This window comes from Lepidochelys olivacea (genome assembly GCF_965140295.1).
Source record: "Lepidochelys olivacea isolate rLepOli2 genome assembly, chromosome: 1".
NCBI lineage: Eukaryota > Metazoa > Chordata > Testudines > Cheloniidae > Lepidochelys > Lepidochelys olivacea.
Window position 1 is genome coordinate 280,281,517 of NC_140411.1, and position 16,334 is coordinate 280,297,850.

At 39.3% G+C, this 16,334-nt stretch overlaps 1 protein-coding gene across 3 annotated transcripts in view; it reads right to left on the reverse strand.

The window, feature by feature from the left end:
• ACSS3 (acyl-CoA synthetase short chain family member 3) overlaps window positions 1-16,334 on the reverse strand; it is a 130,603-nt gene that overhangs the window by 47,902 nt on the left and 66,367 nt on the right. For all 3 annotated transcript variants that reach the window (XM_084617372.1, XM_084617371.1, XM_084617373.1), the window contains exon 9: window positions 14,617-14,720. In XM_084617372.1, the coding sequence (XP_084473498.1) occupies window positions 14,617-14,720 (104 nt within the window). The remainder of the gene's footprint in view (window positions 1-14,616; window positions 14,721-16,334) is intronic.

Below are 16,334 nucleotides of genomic sequence, written 5' to 3' on the forward strand. Positions count from 1 at the left end.
TGCAAACTCCCTGAGACACAAGCTGTCTTTCTGAACTCATCTATACACAGTTTTTGTACTGATTTAACTATATCTGTTTCTAAACCAATAGTTAAACTCAGTATAACCCCCTAGTGGGTATGCAATTATTTGAATATGAGAGTATTTATAGCATCATTGTTTAGTTTGGTAAATAAGCTACACCAATACAAGCACTTATAAATTGGTATAACTGCACCCACACTCGGAGATGCACCAATTTAACTATAATAACTTTTAAACCAATATACTTAAATCAGTATAAACGCTGTAGACAAACAAGCCCTTATTATGTGCTTTTACAATACGTAGTACAAAGGGGCCTCAGTTTGACTATGGCTTTCTGGTACTACCATAATAAAAATAAACTTGATCTTGGACTCTGGAGCCACAACCAGCGTTTCTGTAACAACTGGTAACTCTGATAACACTACTTCTGTCACTTCTTGCAAGTATACAAAATCCAGAGGAAGTCACAAGACCAGTTAAAATATTTAAAAGATGATTTTGTCTGGAGAAACAGTGCTGGTTTCTTTATAAAATTATAAAAACTCAAGTCCATTCAGAGAATTTGTGTTTCTTTTTTAAATGTAGTTACATAAGAAAACAACTCCTTTTTCTTCCTATCGCCTCAGTAGTCACCGCACACCTGCTTTCATGAACATCTGTTTCATTTGTAAAAACCACTCTCTCATGGTAATATAGTTGTTCTATTCAATTCAATCATAAAAATACATAATTCAAGATCTTTGCCCAACTCTCTCAGTCTAGTGTGTAAACACTATAATGTAAAAGCTTTGTTATCGGCATGTTGGGGGGAATGGGGGGGTGCCAGTTAATCAAAAATTCCGGTTAACTAAGAGTTATACTTACCAATGGAATACCAAATTTCAAAGAATTAGAATACAATAAAATGAATAAAGTATAAAATAGTAAACAGGTACTCACCAATCCAGTAGTAGCACTGCACTGCAGAGCGGTTGGTTTCTTGAAACACTTATGTGTATACAGGTAAAAGTTTTCTACACAGTAGGTTATCTTATGACACTATATATCGCTATGGGCAGTGCATGGCCTACACCCAGATCACTAAAAATACACTTAACACTAAAACTATACTGAACATAATTCAGAAGGCACTTCAGGATCTTGTAGTGCCTCAGGGTCATCATTACCAACATCAATTATCACTGTAGATGTAGAAGGTGGTGTAGGAGATAGGGTCATTACAGATTCAGCCCAATGACACCCTGGAAGCTGCTTTTTTGAATAAATCCCTGATATGAGCTTGCTTTCTTGTCTTTTGCCTCAAGGGCAGAATGTGCAATTGCATAACCTCCTGGGCATTATACTAGTCCTGATTACTAGACTGAAGATTTATATTAGGAGATATCAGAAATGCCAGTTAACAGAGCTTTCTGGTTGATAAAGTGTCGGATAACACAGCTTTTTCTGTATATTTATATACTGTATTGTGCACAACATACACACACACCTGCCCGCCTCTGGGGTTTCAAAGAACACCCAAACCTGGCAAACTTCGGAAGTGTGGCTGCAATTAACTGAACTTATTGGGAAACACTCATTAGCTTAACTGGAATTTGGTTGCCTATGACAAGGGTTGAAATGGAAGTCCAGTGATCTTGTAGTGCTCCAAGTTAGTCACAGTGCAGCTGAAGTTTATAGAGGGAATTTGCAAGTGTACCACTTTCCTCTGCCTCAGAGTATTAGTTGATATAGTATATTTGTTAAATAGACAAGAGCAGAGTGATTACTGAGATATTCAGACATAAGGAGTAGGCAATGCTTTCGGTCTTAGTTTGAAGATTTCAGATACTAGGACTAAAGATTTAAAGAGGCATAAAATAATGCAATGCATATGTATTTTCATGCTTTAATTGAAACCCATTTTTTTATTCTCTTCTGGTTGTAATACTATAACTGATACATGATGAAATACTTAATAGACAGAAATGGATGTGATAAAAAGTAATTACACATCTCAGTGCTAACCATTTACTGTTTAATCATTCTGAGAAAGCTTTATACATTTTACGCAGAGTTATACTGTAACGATGGAAGAGGATGATTAGATTATTACTGTGTAATTTAGGCAAATGTATCTGCAGCAGGGATTAACATTTTATAAATTGTTTCTCTCCCTCTCTCTCTCTTCAGGAAAATCTTCATCAAGGCTGCCTTAAATCTTGCAAAGGGTTACTCTTCCCATAAACTAGATTCACAGAGCTTAACTCTGGAATTGCTATTCTCAAATCATCAGTAAAATTGTCTACTTGACACTAATGAGGACTCTGTTCTATGAACTGGGGGGGGGTGGTGGAAACAGTTGCCAAGCAACAAAAATGACATCATCAACCTGTAACATTTTCACACAAATATACAAACTGGGGGCGCTGTCACAGCCGCTTTCACTCACACAGCTGAGACTGCATTAGACTTAACTCACTGTTTCTTACTCAAACGCCCCCCTCCTGCCCCTAAATTCTCCTATCTAATGCATGCTAAAAATAGCTCAGAGATGAGCTCCATGACTGAAGATCATTTTACAATTCCTTTGTTTCCAACCATCAAAACTGCATAAAGGAAATTTTAAAAGGGGTGGACATTTATAATGCTTTATTCTTACTACTGTAGGTCCCTTCACTGCATGTGGAATAACAGCTGGAAATTACTTAGATTAAACAGCACAGAGAAACTAAAATCAGACCAAAACAAAAAAGCTTAAAATATGCTAAACTGATATAGAATGTCAGGATAGGTGACAAATTGGATACAATAAATTAGAATGCAGAATTATAGAGAAGCGGAGGTGACCACTGTAAGGAAACCAGTAAACCTGTGCAATTTAGAGAGCACAAGCTGTTTGTGCTTTAATTTACTGGAGCAGACCCTAATACTGGCTCTCTGAACCCATAGGCAAACCTTTATCATTTCTAAAAATAAAAACAAAGGGATTAGAAGCTTTTTCAAGACACAGCTTTCCTTCCCTCGGTCACAGAACCTGCACCATCTTTGCTGCCTGGAGCACTTCCCATGATGCAGAGGAGGACTGATCATCTGTCAAATGCATATTTGAAGTAATTCATATGGGATCACCTCAGAGGAAAATATAGAAGCCAAATCCAGCAAGATGATGAGATGGATCAGAGTGAGTAGCACTGAACAGCTACCCAGGGCAAATTTAGGTAGCTGTAACAATTTTATTCCAACTAAGATGATCGTTTTAAAGAACAAACATAATTAAAGCAAACATTCTTGAGTGCCCACTGCAGAATGTGGAAATGAATTAAAATTTTTCTACAGGAAAATAATCCTCAAATCTGAGTACATTAATGAAGCAGATGCCAGCTAAGTGTCTGGATTAGAATCTTCTGCATCCGGAGAAAAGCCTCAGAAATCCCATGAGGATACAAGATTAGAGTAGGAATGTAGACGATGGTGACTCTGAATGACTACAGGTAGCAGAAAGATCAGGCCTAGTGGCCAGTTTAAGTAAAGCACATCACCAGCCAAAATGTGAAGGATATGCTAGACTTCATTAATAAGGTGATAGATATACTATTACCATTATATAAATCAATGGTTACCATACAATAAAAATTACAAGGGCTATCAATCCTTAGACCTCAGGGGAAAAACTGGTCACCAGATGGAATCAGGAAGAGCTCCCCAGTCACGACACAATGTTTGCATAAATAGATAGGAAAAAAACCAAAAATTTTAAAAGTTACAGTATTCCTTTCTCTGAAATATTTTGATTGGCCACAGTAGAGGATGGGATACCCAGCTAGCCAGACTATTAGTTAGATACGGTCATGGCAATGACTATTGTCCCTATGAAAAACTGCTTAAAGTAAAGAGGCCACAGATAATGTTGTGTACTTCTAAGTGGATGAGGTTAGACTACTAACCCCTTCAAAAATAACTTCTTAAGTAAGATAGTAACTTACCTGTCCTATCCCCTATATGAAAGTCGGAGACAAGTCCAGATTTTGCAAAACATGAAGTTCAGTGACCCAAGCATTTCACTGCTATGGTATTTTCTGCAGAATTCACCCCCTTCTTCCAGAGTTTTGCTGCAGAATCTCAGCTTCCAATTTAAAAAGAAAAGTCTTTTTTGCTGCAGAGAAAAATCTCAAAAGTATGAATAGACTGTAAACTGAAACAATAGCTCTGAGACATGTGTCTTGCTTCACTTATCACAGTCAGGACCCTGTAGGCTTCATAATTTCACAACTGCATAATTTGGCATTTTCTGAAGATTCTATGAAATTCACAATTTTACTGCAATCAGAAACCCAACATTATTTTGTCTCCCTGTCCTGATGGGACCTGTTGTCAGCTGCCTCTTGCTCTGCAAGAGAGGGAATTAATTGGATTACAATGCATACTCCCTGTACTGTTCAATGGATCTAGGTAGCAGTGGTTGGAAAGAGAGAACTGGAATCCAGTGCCATCATCCCTGACACATATGGAGAGAAGACGGATCTGAGACAGGTCACATGGGCATTATGGGAGTTGAAGCCTATGGAGTATGTATAGGGTATGTATGGAAAATAGGGCTGTCAAGTGATTAAAAAAATTAATCATGATTAATCGCACGGTTAAACAATATAATACCATTTATTTAAATATTCTGGATGTTTTCTACATTTTCAAATATATTGTTTTCAATTACACCACAGAATACAAAGTGTACAGTGCTCAATTTATATTACAAATATTTGTACTGTAAAAACCAAAAGAAATACTATTTTTCAATTCAACTAACATAAGGACTGTAGTGCAATCTCTTTATCATGAAAGCTGAACTTACAAATGCAGAATTTTGTACATGTGACAGGGTGCGACTCTGTTCATGGGCCCATGTCATTCCCAGGACCGCGGCGTCCTCTTCATGACATTGTCCTCCAGCCGGGCCACACTCCATGTTCCCCTCTTCCGGGGGAACTGCAGTCCACTGTCTGGCCACTTCCTTCAGTCGCAAGCGCAGTCTACTGTTTAGCCGCTTCTTGAATGGTGAGGAGAGGGACCCGGGCCCGCCCACTATTCCGGGTCCTGGCTCAGGGACCTTATAGATAGCAGCCACTTACTGCATCCCCTCTGACTCCTCCATGGATCTCCCTGGGCCACTTCTCCAAGGCCCCAGCACCTTCTTTACCCTAGCCTCAGGGCCTCAGCCTGCAGCACCAGCCTATAGCACTGCTATGTCCAGGGTACTTGCTGTCCTCAGCCTGCAAGGTAGCCAGTCTACCTCTCTCCTCAAGCTCCAGGGAAAGACACCCTCTGCTCTGCCCTGCAGCTCTTCTTATATGAGCCTGCTGGGCCATGGCTGGCTGCTCCTCTAAGACCCTTTCTAATTGGCTGCCTCCGGCGCAGCCTCCCTATGGCTGCTTTTAACCCCTTTTCTGCTAGTGTGGGGCAGCTGCCCCATCACAGTACAAAAAAAACTGCATTAAAAAACAAAACAATGTAAAACTTTGGAGCCTACAAGTCCACTCAGTCCTACTTATTGTTCAGCCAATCACTCAAACAAGTTTGTTTACATTTTCAGGAGATAATACTGCCCGCTTCTTGTTTACAAGGTCACCTGAAAGTATGAACAGGCGTTTGCATGGCACTGTTGTAGCCGGTGTCTCAAGATATTTACATGCGCTAAAGATTCATATGTCCCTTCATGTTTCAACCACCACTCCAAAGGACATGCATCCATGCGGATGACAGATTCTGCTCAATAACTATCCAAAGCAGTGCAGACTGACGCATGTTCATTTTCATCAACTGAGTCAGATGCCACCACATCGGAGTGTTACTCTTTTAAAGACTTCTGAAAGCATGCTCCACACCGCGCCCCTCTCAGATTTTGGAAGGCACTTCTGATTCTTAAACCTTGGGTCGAGTGCTGTAGGTATCTTTATCTCACATTAGTACCTTCTTTGTGTTTTGTCAAATCTGCAGTGAAAGTGTTCTTAAAATGACAGGTTTCAGAGTAGCAGCTGTGTTAGTTTGTATTCGCAAAAAGAAAGGGAGTAAGTGCTCTTGTTCTTAAAATGAACAATATGTGCTGGATCATCATCCAAGACCGCTGTAACATGAAATATATGGCAGAATGTAGGTAAAACAGAGCAAGGGACATACAATTCTCTCCCAAGGAGTTCAGCCATAAATTTAATTCATAATTTTTTTTTAAACGAGCATCATCAGCCTGGAAGCATGTCCTCTGGAATGGTGGCTGAAGCATGACGGGCCATACGAATGTTTAGCATATCTGGCACGTAAATACCTTGCAATGTCAGCTACAAAAGTGCCATGCCAACACCTGTTCTCACTTTCTGGTGACATTGTAAATAAGAAGTGGGCAGCATTTATCTCCCATAAATATAAACAAACTTGTTTGTCTTAGCGATTGGCTGAACAAGAAGTTGGACTGAGTGGATTTGTAGGCTCTAAAGTTTTACACTTTTGTTTTTGAGTGCAGTTATGTAACAACAAAAAAATCTACATTTGTAAATTGCACTTTCATAATAAAGAGATTGCACTACAGTACTTGTATGAGGTGAATTGAAAAATACGATTTCTTTTGTTTATCATTTTTCAGTGCAAATATTTGTAATCAAAAATAATATAAAGAGAGCATTGTACACCTTGTATTCTGTGTTGTAATCAATATATTTGAAAATGCAGAAAAACATCCAAAAATATTTAATAAATTCAATTGGTATTCTATGGTTTAACAGTGCAAACTGCGATTAATCGCAATTAATTTTTTGAGTTAGTCGTGTGAGTTAACTGCAATTAATTGACAGCCACAATGGAGAACATAATAAAAACGTATCCTCTCAAATTATCAGAGCCAAAAACACTCAGTAACAATTTTTGTATCAATGAGTACTGTCAGCTATGAACGATAGCTCAGATTGCCAAGCTCTTTGGGACAGTCTCTTTGTTATATATTTATACCGTGCCTAGGACAATGGGGTCCTGGTCTACAACTAGGGATCCTAGGTACTACCACAATACAAATAATAAACAACAATAGTAATTATAATAATAGTTATCTGTGTTTGAGAGAAGACAGGGAGGGGAATGAAGAATGTTTCATGGTGACAGAGTAAATTAAATTTTGCCATGGCATTTATCGGGTTGCTGACAGTGAATTTGGTCTCATGTTACAGAGTACTCAAGACCCTGATTATGTTATACAAACAGCCACCTTTTGAGCAGCCATACTGTGCCAAACACCATGGTATCTATCTTGATACCTAATGCTCAAGCTGCTTTTACATACTCCATTTATGGCAGCTTATTTCCACAAAAGCTCAGTTAAAGGATTTGTACAATTCTCTTTCAAAGTATGACTAAGTGACTTTCAAAGTAACTAAGTTGCAGACACCCCAGAGCAGACATCACATTTGTAGTTAGAGAGATTTCTTTAAGAGACTGTATCACAGAACTGGAAGGGACCTCGAGAGGTCATCTAGTCCAGTCCCCTGCACTCAAGGCAGGACTAAGTATTATCTAGACCATCCCTGACAGGCGTTTGTCCAACCTGCTCTTAAAAATCCATAATGATGGAAATTCCAAAACCTCCCTGGGCAATTTATTCCAGTGCTTAACCACTCTGACAGTGAGGATTTTTTTCCTAATGTCCAACCTAAACCGCCCTTGCTGCAATTTAAACCCATGGCTTCTTGTCCTATCCTCAGAAGTTAAGAACAACATTTTTTCTCCCTCCTTCTTGCAGCCACCATTTATGTACTTGAAAACTTATGTCCCCTCTCAGTCTTCTCTTCTCCAGACTAAACAAACCCAATTTTTTCAATCTTCCCTCATAGGTCATGTTTTCGAGACCTTTAATCATTTTTGTTGCCCTTCTCTGGACTTTCTCCGATTTGTCCACATCTTTCCTGAAATATGGTGCCCAGAACTGGAAACAATACTCCAGCTGAGGCCTAATCAGCATGGAGTAGAGCAGAAGAATTACTTCTCGTGTCTTGCTTACAATACTCCTGCTAATACATCCCAGAATGATGTTTGCTTTTTTTGCAACAGCATTACACTGTTGACTCATATTTGATCCACTATGACCCCCAAATCCCTTTCCGCAGTACTCCTTACTAGCCAGTCATTTCCGATTTTGTGTGCACGCAACTGGTTGTTCCTTCCTAAGTGGAGTACTTATTGAATTTCATCCTATTTACTTCAGACCATTTCTCCAGTTTGTCCAGAACATTTTGAATTTTAATCCTATCTTTCAAACCACTTGCAACCCCTCCTAGCTTGGTATCATCCACAAACATTATAAGTGTACTCTATGCCATTATCTAAATTATTGATGAAGATATTGAACAGAACTGGACCCAGAACCGATCCCTGCAAGACCCCATTCATTATGCCCTTCCAGCATGACGGTGAACCACTGATAACTACTCTCTGGGAACGATTTTCCAACCAGTTATGCACCCACCTTATAGTAGCTCCATCTAGGTTGTATTTCCCTATTTCGTTTATGAGAAGGTCATGCAAGACAGTATTAAAAGCCTTACTAAAGTCAAGATATACCACATCTACCGCTTTCCCCCATCCACAAGACTTGTTACACTGTCAGAGAAAGCTATCAGGTTGGTTTGACATGACTTGTTCTTGACAAAGCCATGCTGACTTATTTATCACCTTATTATCTTTGAGGTGTTTGCAAACTGATTGCTTAATTATTTGCTCCATTGTCTTTCCGGGTACAGAAGTTAAGCCGACTGGTCTGTAATTCCCCGGATTGTCCTTATTTCCCTTTTTATAGATGGGCACTATATATGCCCTTTTCCAGTCTTCTGGAATGTCTCCCCTCTTCCATGACTTTTCAAAGATAGGGGCTCATATATCTCCTCAGTCAGATATCTCCTGGTCTTGTATCTACAAGGCAAATGAGCCTTACTTCTTACACTTAATAGAAAGTGAAGGAAATCTTATTTGTTAACCTTTTTTTGAAGACAGAAAAAATTATTGGACAATTTCACTTCATATCTTTGTTCTACAAGCATTGAACAGCTAAACGCAGAGGAAGCTCTCTAATGCAAACTTTCACAACCATCACCTCTTCAATTACAGCAATGAAGAGGTGATGGGGTGACAATAGTATTTCTCTACTAAAGTCCAAGTTCCAGTTCTAATGGGAGTAATCCATTCTCAATATTTCCTCATGTATCCATACTAAAGAAAATGGGGACCTCCTTGGAAAACTGGACACACCAAGTATAATCCCTGAATTTTAAAAGATTTAGGATACTTTTGTCAAAGTACCTCACATGATATTTATTTGGAATGCTTAACTAGAAAAACCTGGCAGAGGCAAATTATATTCCCTTAAAACACCAATGCGCGCACACAATGGCTGGCCCTAAACATATTTTTCTATTACCCATCACTCACTCACACAAACAGAGCAAAACCATATGTAAGCATGACAGGAAACTTTTTTCTTTGAGCACAGGAACTTAGAGTTCTAACCATGAATCTGTAATGACTTGCTGTGTGGCTTGGGACAAGTCATCTCTCTTCCTCAATTTCCACATCTGTGAAAGTGGGATAACACTTTACCTACCTCACAGGCGTGTTATGAGAATTAATTAGCTCACGTTTGAACAACCATTTTGAAGATGAAAAGTGCTATTTAAATGCAAAGTATTATTTTTCTATAAATATGCAAAAACCAAGCACCTGCACTAATAAAACCAAAACAAAATTATCCCTTCTCTATACACAGATGAACACAATGTTCAGATGCACTACTCCCATCCATAGGCAGGTCTCTCAAACCTCCCCTACTCCAAACACATACAATCATGTCTTCTAAGATATGCAAACTATATATTTAATGTTTGTGTTTATAAAACATGTATATATTTTGTCATAAGACTTTCTATAAAAGAAATTAAAACAAAAAATGTATTATTGATTAAATGACCCTACCCCTAGATATCATCTTCCCTGGCTCCATTCTAATAGGTCATCATGGTTTACAGGTGAGCAGACACAAATAAAGTGAGAGGAAAAGATGTCTAGAGTACCAAATGACAGAAGTAGGCTTGATCTGACCAATAGCACTCCAACAATTTTAGAGCCTTTTTGCAGTGGCTGTGCATGAGGCAAACAGGCGTTTATTTTTTAGCATTGGCTTACTCCTGATCAGCAGAGTTGTTTCAAGTAATGGACAGCTTTGGTTATTCCAACTGAAGTGAGTACCTCCCATTGCGAGGAAATTGCATGTTACTTTGAAGAGAAAATTGATTGGCCTGAAATATCCACTTCAGCAGATGCAGAGCCATTAAGACTTTTCTGGCTAAGTTTAGGACAATGATGCTCCCTGAGATACTAGAGTCTTTTTGCGGATACAGACTAACACAGCTACTACTCTAGAGACGTTAGGAATATTTTGTGCTACAATCCACGCTTTGCAACCAAGTGCTTCTTTTCTGAGCAAGGCAAGCCGGGAAGAACAGCATCCCCAGCTGTTGGAGACTGCCAATGACCTAGGTAGGACAGGTTGCTGATTTCTGTAAAGGAAGTTGTTGTGAGGCCATCACTTGATGCTGATGATAATAGCCAGATTTTTCCCAAGATTGCAATTTTCCATTTTTGGTTAAGGTTACTATTGCAAAACAATTCTCAGAACATTTTGACATACAAAAATCTTCCTGACCCCTGTCCATCTGGGTACAGACTGTGGAGTATTCTGGGTGCCTTGCTAGATATTCTGCTGATAAAGATCAAGTGTCCATATTGATACTGAAGACTAACAGATTTAACTGGGCATAAGCTTTCTTGGGTCAAAAAACACTTCGACCCACGAAAGCTCATGCTCAAATAAATCTGTTTGTCTTTAAGGTGCCACCAGATTCCTTGTTGTTTTTGTGGATACAGACTAACACGGCTACCCCTCTGATACATATGTCAGATCTATCGGCTCTCGTAAATATCATTGGCCATGAAGCACTGTTGACTTGCCCTATTTCCTTCCATTAGGGTTCACAGGCTTCATTCCTATCTTCTAAAGAGCTTTCAGATGGTCATCACTGGCAAGAATTATAGCTGGCCATACAATTGAGAGTGTGTTTCTCTATCATTTATTACTCAAGTTTGCAGTCTATGGGTACTGATGTAACCCCAAGTGCTGTTAGATGATCACACAGCGGTGGTAGTCAGGACAACATTTTTTCATCTGCATCTGGCCCGGAAGGCATAACTAGTTCTTTCAGATGCGGCCTTGCTATTATGGTATCACGTTGTCACTTTAACTACATTATACTACAGCAATGTGCTGTACATGGAACTTCACCTTAAATCATCTGGGAAACTAAAGTTAGTGCAGAATGTGACAGCTGTGAGCACACCATACTTACAGGATTGGGTATTCTATCCTGGGAAGTAGTGACACTGGAAAAAAATGTGAGAATCTTGGTGGATAATTAGTTGAATATGAGCTCCTAGAGTGATAATGTGGTCAAAAGAACTAATGTGACCCTGGCACATGTAAACAGGGGAATATTGAGTAGGAGTAGAGAAGTAATTTTACCTCTCTATTTTGCACTGGTGTGACTGATGCTGGAATACAGTGTCCAGTTTGGTGCCCACAATTCAAGAAGGATGTTAATAAATTGGAGAGGGTTCAGAAAAGAGCCACAACAACGATTAAAGGATTAGAAACACACAGCTTATAGTAACAGACTCAAAGACCTCAATCTATTTAGTTAACAAAGAGAAGGTTGAGAGGTAACTTGATTATAGTCTATAAGTACCTACATGGGGGACAAATATTTGATAATGGGCTCTTCATTAGAAAGGTACAATTGCAATCCAACGGCTGGAAGCTAAAACTAGACAAATTCAGACTGGAAATAAAAGCCGTACATTTTTAATAGTTAGTAATTAATCATTGGATGAATTTACTAAGGGTTATAGTAGATTCTCCATCACTGCATTTTAAAATCAAGATTGGACGTATTTTTCTAAAAGGTATGCACTCGGAATTATTTTGGGGAAGTTCCCTGGCCTGTGTCATACAGGAAATCAGACTAGATGATCACAATGGTTCCTTCTGGCCTTTGAATCTGTGACTCTGTGACTCTGCTCTGATCTGCATGTTGGTTTGCAGGTAGAGAGCAAGGCTTTGGTATCGACTTGTGACGCCCTAATTGGCTGGGGACATGCCTCTGAGAGATTTCCTCTCACTCTATGCCAGATTGTCAGTAATTCATAACTATTAAATTCTGTACCTCTGTAATACTTTTATAAAATGTACTTTGATTCACAGGACCAAAAGAACTGTCTTAACACCTGCTTAAATTACAGCAGTCATCCAGCTTTATCTAGCATGAACTGTCTTGCTCCAAAGCTCAAAATTTTCAGATGTAATTGAATGGATCTCTACAGGGTAGGTACAATTTAATGCACTGAAGACTTATTTAGTATATGAATCAATAATCTTTCACAACAATGGAAATCCACTTAATAAAATGTTCCTCAAAGTGAAAACAGACAACATAGGATCATCACAAGATTTCTCTACATTAAAAAAAAAAAAAAAAACATATGAAACACAGTCTCTTCCTAGGATTGACATATGTTTGTTCTCAGACATCAGGGAGCCTTTTCGTTAAGCCTGGGTGCACGAGCTGCACCGAACAGCGCAAGTTATATTCAAACCTATCAGAAGTGAAAATGGATTATATTATTTATGAATCTATCCTTCAGTATTACTAAAGTTGCACAGGAGGAAAAAACAAGTTCTCTCTCCATGTTGTAACACTTTTATTTTTATCAACTAATAGACACAAGGATTAAGTAACAGGCAACACCACTATCTTACGAATATCTCACACAAGTGCTGAAATGTCTATAAAGATAAGCCGCACTTTAAGCCTACTAGACTGATTTTAGTGCATATGGTAAATCAGATCAGATCAGAACTATGGAAGCTCCTCTATTCCAGGCAATTGTATCCTTAAACCACATTTTTCTGCCTCATGTCCATTCCATATGCCACCCATCATAGAGCAGGCAAAAGACATTCTGCCTCATACAAAGATCTATGAAATTCTATAATCAAACAATGATGCACAGAAACTGAAAGGAATATTCTTGGCACAAAGAGATCCAAAAAAAAAAACCCCAAGCATAAGGCTTCTCCAATGTGATTAGTTTATGTAACACATGAAGCCCATTCTGATATAAGTTCCTCCTCTACCTTGGTGGGTCTTGCGCTTATTGCCAGATTTGCTCGCCTCAGAGATTCACAGCAGCCCTGTTTGGCCCTTTTAGTGAATCCACAGTCCAGGTCAACTCCTCCTGTGTCTGATCAGGAGTTGGGAGGTTTGGGGGGAACCGGGGCTGGGTCCACCCTCTACTCTGGGTTCTAGCCCAGGGCCCTGTGGAATGCAGCTGTCTAGAGTGCCTCCTGGAACAGCTGTGCAACAGCAACAACTCCCCGGGCTACTTCCCCATGGCCTCCTCCCAACGCCTTCTTTATCCTCACCATAGGACCTTCCTCCTGGTGTCTGATAATGCTTGCACTCCTCAGTTCTCCCAGCAGTACGCCTTCTCACTCTCAGCACCTAGTGCCTCTTGCTCCCAGATCCTCACACGCACACCACAAATTGAAGTTAGCTCCTTTTTAAACCCAGGTACCCTGATTAGCCTGCCTCTCTTAATTGATTCTAGCAGCTTCTTGATTGGCTGCAGGTGTTCTAATCAGCCTGTCTGCCTTAATTGTTTCCAGAAAGTTCCGGATTGTTCTGGAACCTTCCCTGTTACTTAACCTGGAGCTAATATATCTGCCTTCTATCACTTTCCTGTACCCATCTGGCCTGACCCGTCACAATTTTACATACATACACATTATATACACACACACACACACACACACACAGTATATATATATATAGAGAGAGAGAGAGAGAGAGAGATAAAAAAACTGAGACACCCACATCATTCAGAGTTATGGTAAAGAGCTGTTCAGTCTAACTGCCAGAAGCAAGCTGTCTGTCACCAGAATTTGTGACACACAGTTACACACACACTGGTGCTTTTGATTCTCCCAGTGTGATCTAAGGGCTCGATCCAGCTCCCACTGAAGTCAATGGTAGTCATTTAATGGGTGCTGGATCAAGTCCAAATGGAACATAACCAAAAACTGAGGAGCCTATTGTGTGCCATATTTTTTCATACATAAAATACACTGAAGAGTGTATAAAATAAATCTAAAAGCTTCTCTAATAGATCAAGATTTGTGTGAGGTGATAACACATGTACATATATATCGTTACAGATGGAAATATAGTGATGATAATAATGATGTTAAATCTTTTAAATGCAGGTATCAGAAAACACTATATTGTGTTTCCCACATTATTTTAAACACACAGTTTGCTAAACACATACTGCTTTCCGTCCCCAGGCAAACATAAATAGGAAGTCACATGGATGGAAGAATCCACCTGTAGTGATTGCTTTGCAGAAAACAGGAATCAAGTCTGTAAAGCTTGGTGAGAGGGAGAATTTCAAACAATATTGCAAAGTGCTCACCAGTTTGCCACCAGTGATCCAACACTGGGACCTTGAAGACTTTTTTGGACCATTCTAATGTCTCCACATCACAGCGTTCACCAGCTACAAATAATGTTCGGAACCTAAATAAAATGGTAAAAATTTTAGATGTTAATGCTTGATAAGGAAAGGTAAAACAGAAAAGGAATATATTTCTCTATAAACTTTAGAAACGTGTGTTCTATGTCCAAGATGTTGAAGGATGGAAAGTGTGTCTCTGTTCCAGCCTACTGAATGGAAATTGCATACCTATGGATATTAATGTATACTTCTTAATACAATATTTTAAAATAGCCTCCTTTTTAAAATGTGATGGCCTTGGGACACCAAGACTAGCTCAACAATTCAAGAAGAGTAAACAAATATAAAAATGTATTACATTTAAAAACAGGTACAGTATAGTGTGTACAGTGTCAATACCTACAAAACGAATACAATCTACCAGAAAGGAGCTCTCATTGTGAGCCCAGACATTGCTGAGGTTTTCATAAGGGTAGAAAGAAGAGGAGACCGATGGATGGTAGAATGTTGAAGATAGAGAGTAGGCCTGTGTGTGTTAGGTCAGCATATGCTACTAAACAAGGTAGAACTATGCAAGAGACGGAGTGCTTTAGAAATGATCTGGCAGAGTTAGTGGTCATGGTTGAGAGTAACTCCTTGTTAGTGGTGACTAAAACTGCCATGCAGGTGAAGGGTGCCCAGCAGACGAGTGGTGGGTAAACCTAGCTTTGGTAAAAGAAAGGCAGAAGGAAAGAAATGGGTTGAGCACTGTTTGTTTAATGGGTTCTCAGTGGCGAATACATGGTTCAAAAAAGAGAATCCCACCTGATGACATGCTACAGTGGAAAAAGCATGCCCCGGGTAGACTATATTTTGATAAGAAGAGAACATATGAAAATGGTGCAAGACAAAAAAGGTTATACTGAGAGATTATGTGGCAGAACAACAAAGTATTAACAGCTAAAAGAATTGCAGCCTGAGAAACCAGGAAAAAAAGATGATGCTGAGGAAGCAATTGCATTGGTGGTTATATAAATAGAGATATGGGGAGGAGGGGAGAGAAAGTTCACTTTTCCTCCACTTTTATGGGGGCAGGGGGGAAGGAAGGCTTTCATACTTTGCCACGAACAATGAAGTCAGTGGAGGGAGAATGAAGGAATTTTAAAGAATGTTTCATCAAAGCAGCAGAGGTAACATGTGGCAGAACGAGTGGTAAGATGGGGTGCTTTCAGAGAGAACAAGCTGGTGGTGGAAGTCTGATGTAAAAGAGAAGTTAAAAAGAAAGAATGAATAATTCAGAGTTTGAGGAAGCAGCTAGTGATCATGAGAATAAAAAATGCAAGCAAAAATTGAGGCTAAAAAGGCAGTTGAGGTAAGAATGGAGGCAGAAGAGGAATGATACTGAAAGCTGAAGGAAGATGGTGGCAGGAAATTGGTTTTGCGGCTGGCCAAATAGAGAAACAATGAAGCATGAGATATGAAGAATTCTTTATGTGAGAAGAATAGGAATTGTGTGGTGAGCAACTCTACGGAGATGGTAGAGGTATGGAAAACATATTTTCATAGGCTGTTCCATTTGCAGCTTTTGCTTATCACTTAAGCACCAACAATTATGGGGAAGTCTCAAAAGATACTTATCTCTACAGAGGAGGCAGAAGCAGCACTGAATAAGAGAAAGATTGGTAAAGCAATTGGTG